This window comes from Sarcophilus harrisii, chromosome 6, assembly GCF_902635505.1.
Source record: "Sarcophilus harrisii chromosome 6, mSarHar1.11, whole genome shotgun sequence".
NCBI classification, from domain to species: domain Eukaryota; kingdom Metazoa; phylum Chordata; class Mammalia; order Dasyuromorphia; family Dasyuridae; genus Sarcophilus; species Sarcophilus harrisii.
The window spans coordinates 248,224,124-248,230,907 of record NC_045431.1 but is presented as its reverse complement, the minus strand read 5'-3'; the positions used below and the strand labels follow the sequence as shown (position 1 = coordinate 248,230,907).

The 6,784-nt window shown below is 38.1% G+C and overlaps 1 protein-coding gene across 1 annotated transcript; it reads right to left on the bottom strand.

Annotated features, from left to right (window-relative positions):
- Nucleotides 1–433: 433 nt before the first annotated feature.
- On the bottom strand, nt 434–1,396 carry LOC100921898 (olfactory receptor 10Q1-like). Its single transcript, XM_003774375.1, has one exon. It carries the CDS (start codon nt 1,394–1,396, stop codon nt 434–436), a length of 963 nt encoding a protein of 320 aa, XP_003774423.1.
- Between the last annotated feature and the right edge of the window lie 5,388 nt (nt 1,397–6,784).

The window sequence follows — 6,784 nt, the reverse complement described above, 5'->3', positions numbered from 1 at the left end:
AATGGGGGAAAAAATGAAAGGGAGGAGATCAGGAAAGAGAAAAATGTTGAGAGAAAAGTTGTTTGTACTTCATTCTCAAAGAGGATGCTGACACCAGGAAGATACCCAATAGAACTAATTTACTTGGAAGTGGGTACATCATATTAATGCCAAGTCATGCAGATAATCGAGAGTAGATCCTAGACTCTTCAGAAGTTGGAAAAAACCCTCAAAGAATATTTAATAGCAGTCCATACCTGAGCAGATTTTCCATTTACAAGACCTCTAACAAGTGATCATTTGATCTCCCTTTATGTTCATTGTAGTAAATGATAGAGTCAGACATATTGTATTTCAGAATAGAAAGTGCATTTGTGGAAAATCATAATATGTGAAAAGTTATACATTGGAATTAGTTATTTTTTCTGTCTTAACCACTCTCTATTCCAAATCTTCATGGAGGTTCAGAGGGTACTGTGCAGCTCATGGATTTTTTCAGGGCATCTTTGACATCCTTATTCCGTAGGGTGTAAATGAGGGGGTTGAGCAAAGGTATGGCAAAGGTATAGACCAAGGCAAGCTGCCAGTCCTCGTCTTCTGAGGTGCTGGACTTAGGACGCATATAGACTAGGATGCCACAGCCATACTGCAGTAGGACCATAGAGAGATGGGAAGAACAGGTGGAAAATGCCCTCCAGCGCCCCTCTGCAGAGCGAATTTGTAGAATGGTATTGGCAATAAAGATATAGGAAATAGAGATAAGCACAAAGGGCACAGCCAGAATAAAGAACCCCATAACAAATATAATAGCTTGTTGCACTCGAGTGTCCCCACAGGCCAGACGCAAGACAGGTGGGGCATCACAGAAGAAGTGGTTTATCTCCAGGTGGTGACCACAGAAGGGGAGGGTGAATAGCAATATTGTGAGATGCAGTTCAAGGTAAAAAGGCAAGCCCAGGGAAGCAAGCATGAGTTGGATACATCGCTTCTGGGTCATGATGAGGGTGTAGTGCAGGGGATGGCAGATGGCCACATAGCGGTCATATGCCATGATGGCCAATAAGAAACAGTCGGTACCTCCAACGGTGTAAAACAGGAGCATCTGAGCTGCACAGCCAGCTAATGGGATGGGCCTTTGAGCCCCAAAGATGTTGGAGAGCATCAGTGGTACCACAGTAGTGGTGTAACAGATCTCTATGAGAGACAGATTGGACAGGAAAAAGTACATGGGGATATGGAGGGAAGTGTGGGTGTACACGGCCCAGATTATAGTGGTGTTACCACAGAGGGTCATTATGTAAAGAAGGAGGAAGAAGCAGAAAAGGAGGGCCTGGATCGTGGGGGAGGTGGTGAACACTCGGAACACAAACTCAGTAGTGCCAGACTGGTTAAGATGCAAAGTACTGGAAGAAGACATTTCATCTGCCAAAGAGAAGTACAAAATTAAACTGAATTACTAGTAACTGCTTAGTAAAATAAGAAACAATTTTATTCTTAGAATGGTTGAATCATAGAAATATGGCGATTTGAGGACCTTTAAAAAATGACTTTTGGCAAATCTTTTCATCTCTATATCTTTTAATATTCTTATCTACATAACATTGGGATTGAATCTTTAATGTCTAAGATCTCCTCTAGGATGAACATTCTGTATTCTATATTCTTGTTTCTTTTCCAGTAATAATATTCTATGTATTTTTTCCTAAAGCCAGTTCCCTGGGATTTCTTTTGAACTTATTATATACCAAGTCTTGTGCTAAATGCTGGGAATACAGAGAAAAGCAAAAATTGAGTTCTATTTTCGATGAACTCACAGTCCTAATGAGGAAGCAACCATATATAAACAATATATGTCCAGGATAAATTGGTGGTAGATTCTGAAGGAAAACACAAAATTAAGGTGCATTAGAAAAGTATTCATGTAGATTGTTGGGCTGTAGTTGAGGTTCGAAAAGAGCCATGGAAACCAGAGACAGAAGGGAGGAAAGAGGAAATTCCAGGCATTTGGTGTAGCCACTGAGAATACCAGTAAGATTTAGGATAGGAAAACTAAGAAGAAAATAGGCTATAAAGGGTTTTAAAATTCCAACAGAAAATTTTATATTTCATCTTGAGTTTAATAAGGAGCCCCAGGAATTAATTGAATTGGGGTGGAAATGTTAGTCAGTCATGAATTTTAGAAAGATCATTTTGATAGCTGACCTTATACAATTTAAGAAGGGAACAGCTTGTGATCCCTTTTTCTTTTTTTGAGAGAAGCAGCTTTGGAATGTAGTTAAAAGTACCCAAGGGGCTTTCTAGATCTGAGCGCCCGATGTCTCTCCATCTTCATAGACTCAGCAAAGAAATTCGGCTGATCTCTGCTTATTTATAGTCATTCCTGCTTCAGCCAGATTATTACTGCCCTTTCTGAGGTCTCTCTCTCTCTCTCTCTCTCTCAGTAGGATGGATCCCTGGAGCTTGGGGATTTTCTAGTAGCTCCCTCTAACTGGATCTGACTAAAGGTAGAAAAATATTTAAGTCAAGGGTGACAAAGGAAAGGTTAATAGGCAGCCAAATCCTCTGGGGCTTGATAAGAAGAGATCAGGGCTGGTGCTGGGGACCAGTAAGAAAAAATAGACCTCTCTTTTTCTCCTTAGATCAGGGACTTAGATCATGTACCAGTAAATCTTAGCAGTGGAGAATGGTAAAAATGAGTTTAAAATAATTCCAAATTCATGAAAGTTCTGCATAGATTCCTGCACCAGGAATGAGGAAATCTGGTCTTGAGCCCCAGCTTTGCCATTAATGACCAATATGATACTCTGCTATTTTGGAGGGACTATGATGGAGTGGACATATAGTGTAGGCATTCTCTTTGGCCATTTTTCAATGTAATAAATTTTTTTTTAACACCGAGTAAGCAAAAATAAGCCTCACAAATTTAGCACTCTATATCAATTTATATTTCAGTAATTTCAGATGTTCAAGACTTTGAAAATGATGTGTGTACTAATAAGAAGCCTAGGTTATACTGGTCAATGCATAGAGGTTACCTGTGGTACACACGCTTACAATGTGTGTGCTACAAATGCACATATATAATTTGTATATATGTGTGTATACACACACACACACAACAGAAATGCAAATGTGTGTTAATAATAGCTGACCTTTGTATGGTGCTTTAGGTTTTAGAAATATTAATTCATTTGATCCTTACAATGGCTCTGGGAAGTAGGTGTTATTTTTATTCCCATTTTCCAATGAGGAACCTGAGGTAAATTAAAGTTAAATTATTTGTCCAGCATCAGGAGCCTGGCTTTGAACTCAAGTTATCAGTATTCTATCCACCTAGCTGCTGTGGCTAGACTTGGAGTCAGGAAGACTTGAGTTCAAAACTCCCCCTCAGATACTTATTAGCTATGTGATCCTAGACAACTAACAACTCATTTGCTTCAGGTTCCACATCTCTAAAATGGGAATATAATAGCACTGATCATTATGTCAAGGGTTGTTGTGAGGAGAAAATGGAATCATATTTGTAATGCTCTTTGAAATTTATAAAGCTCTTTGCATTTGAAAATAAAAAAGCTAAAAAATAAAAAAAATATATTGGATTAGCTGATGTTTGACAATATAGCTCTAATTTTAGCTCCAAATGCTATGATCTCAAGATAAACCCACTCCTCACTATGAATCAATCAGTCAAGGAAACTTTATTAAGCCCTTATTGTGTGCTAATCTATATAGCACTATCATTGTCCTAACTGGAAATGTTACAGATCTCTTTTCAATGAGACCTCACTTATACAATTTATTGGGTGAGGGGGCAAAGAAGAAAGAGGAAATAAACTTTTATTGACCATCTACTGAAGTGAAAATAAAGGCACTATGTGAAATGATGACATGAAATAGAAACATCAAATAGATTTGAAAGAGTATTATTTTTTCACCACATATTTCACCACACTGAACAACCATGACATAGACATCCATCTCAGGTTACAAAGATTTGCCTGTTATTACATGAAATAACTTAGAAATTTAACCAAATATGACTTAAGACAAAGACATATTGATTAAGTAACTTGGTTTTGGGGAGAAGTGACTAAATATCTCAGAGGATAGGAGAAGGGGAGGAATGGGGAAACAAAGGCAGAATTTAGGGCAGTGGTTCCCAAAGTATGGATCAGGATCAGGATCTCTGAAACCCTTTTAGAAGGTCTACAAATTCAAAATAGTTTTTATTTCCAATATGGTAAATGTCTATAAATATAATCCAGATAAACAAAAATGCTTTGGAGATATCCTCAATAATTTTTAATAGGATAAAGATACTGAAAGCAAAAGTTTGAGAACTACTGATTTAGGGCATAAGAGGAGGAAAAAGAAAGGAATTGGGTTGTCTAAAGCTACCTTAATAAAGACTGTGTCAGAGGGGTTGACCATATGCTAACAAGACAATCTGGAAAACCGAGCTGATTATGACCCATAATAGGAACAAGATGGACTCATTATAGCAATTCCTGTGAATAAGCTGATTCACATCAGTACTACTTGCTAGGCGTTGTCTTACACATTTTACAAATATTCATTTGGTCCTCAACAGAACCCTGTGAGGTAAGTGCTGTTATTGTTCCCATTTTACTTTTGAGGAAACTGAGGTTTAGTGATTTGTCACACAGGTCTGAGATTGTGTTTGAATTTAAGTATTCCTGACTCCAGGCTCAGTTTTGAGGTTAATTTACTACCCACCTGTCTCTGAAGAGGACACTGTTTGAGAAGGGGCTGTGAATTAATAACCAGGAAAAAATGGCAAATGCTACCAATTGCAAACGCTAAGATTCAGTTCATAAAGTACCTGATTTCTGGGTAGTTTTAAAGAGGGAGAAAGAGACATGATTCCTGTCTTCAAGTGTTTTGAAGGCTATGTATCAGGAGAATTACTATGGGTTTGTAGGATCATAGACCTAGTTCTGGAAAAGATCTTAAAGGCCATCTCATTTCCTCCCTTCCTCCATATTTGATACTTAAAGAGTTATTTCCTTAGAAAATGAAGTGATTTGCTCAAGTTTAAATGAATATTAAGTGTTGGATACAAACTTGGAGACTAGGTTCTTTGAGTCTAGAATAGCACTTTTGGTACTCAGTAGGCTTGTTTTTACTTCCTCAAAGCAGTCCATGAAACAATTGGAAAAGGGATCATGGGGGAAGGAGGATCATCTGAGAACCAGGTTTCAGCTTATTAGAAAGGGAGAAAAGAAGATTTCCTAATAACAAGAGTATTCTCCAGTTTGGCCTGGACTGCTCCAAAGGTAGGTATTTCTCATTGCTGGAGATGTTTAAGCAGAATCTTTGTGACCCTTCATCACTTATGAAGATGACCTTTAAAACCACTCTCCAAATTCCCAGTTCAGTGGTTTGTGTGTAAGACCAGTCATTGTGGTCCCTTTAGGAGAAAGGGGGAAAATAAACTGACTCTCCCCTCTTCCCAAAGACTGCCTGAGACATGAAACATTCATTGATCTAGAGCTAGAAAGGAACTCAGAAACAAGTCACTCTGGATCAATTTTCTCATTTTACAAGTGGGAAAACTGAGACCCAAGGAAGTCAAAACTTTTCCCTGTTCACTTAGATTTTTAAGTGTCACAGAAGTGATTTGAAGCCATATCACACAATCCAAGAGCCCATGCTCTTAACCACTATACTCTGAACTCTTACTTCCTTTTAGCAGAGTTATATTCATCATAAAAGGAAATGACAAACTTTTCTACTTTGCTGAAATTCAGCTGTACTCACTCTGAAAAGAGAATTGAGTTAGGAGGTTTACTACTAATTCTAGTTAGTCTAGTTTAGGACCAACACTAGTACTAACTGATGAGATCCTGATTCACCAGATGGATTTGGGAGAGATAGCCAGAAGTACTGACAAAATGACTCCCTGAGGCAAGCAGGGAAGGGCACTTATGTGGATCAGCTCAATTTTATAGTGACACCTTTTGTGAAGGTTTAAAGTAGTCCTATTGTCCAGTTAGAAATCCAAATTGCATCAAATCTGTGAGGTTAAGTTTCTCTTATAAATCTGCCTGTGGTCCACACCATCTTTATTGAATGTCTTTTGGATTATAGCCTACCATAGCATTCTGCTTTGTAGTGTCTTTATCCTCATCTTTCCCCTGTGTTTCATGGTGCCTTTCCTCTTATTTCCCCATCATGCCTCATGGTGTCTTTCTTCTCCTTATAGTTAACTAACTCTTTTAGGCTGCTAAATTTCTCTTTAGATTTAACCTGCCAGTCAATGGAGTATTTCCACCTCATGTCATTCTTTTAATGGATTCTTCCAAACTCCTTTCCTATTAACCCTATTGCTCTCTCACCTTTATTTTATATTTATCACTCCTGGTGATGTGGTTTGAGGACCAAAGTGATAGAGTTGATGTAGATACCAGATAATGGTAGGCACCAAAAGTTGGGGTTCATTCATGTGAAGAATTCACAGTGGTCATTCTCTTTGTAAAAGGTAGATTTTTAGGGAAGATGTTACAGACAAAATGGAGGGATGTAATAGACACTGGGAATGGAAAATATGAAATAGAGTAGGGAGAGCATATGAAAGACAAGGTCCTCATTGGAAATCATAATTACCATTAAAAATGGAGCACCCCATGTGCAGGAGAAGCAGGATTGAGAAGCATAGTGGAATTAGGAGAGATAGCATGGTGGGAGGAGAAATCAACTCTTTTATTTCTCTTTGTCTACAACACTATTCAGGTCTTTACCACTGTTGTCTATTTTATCACTTCATTTTGTCTGCAACTCTTCT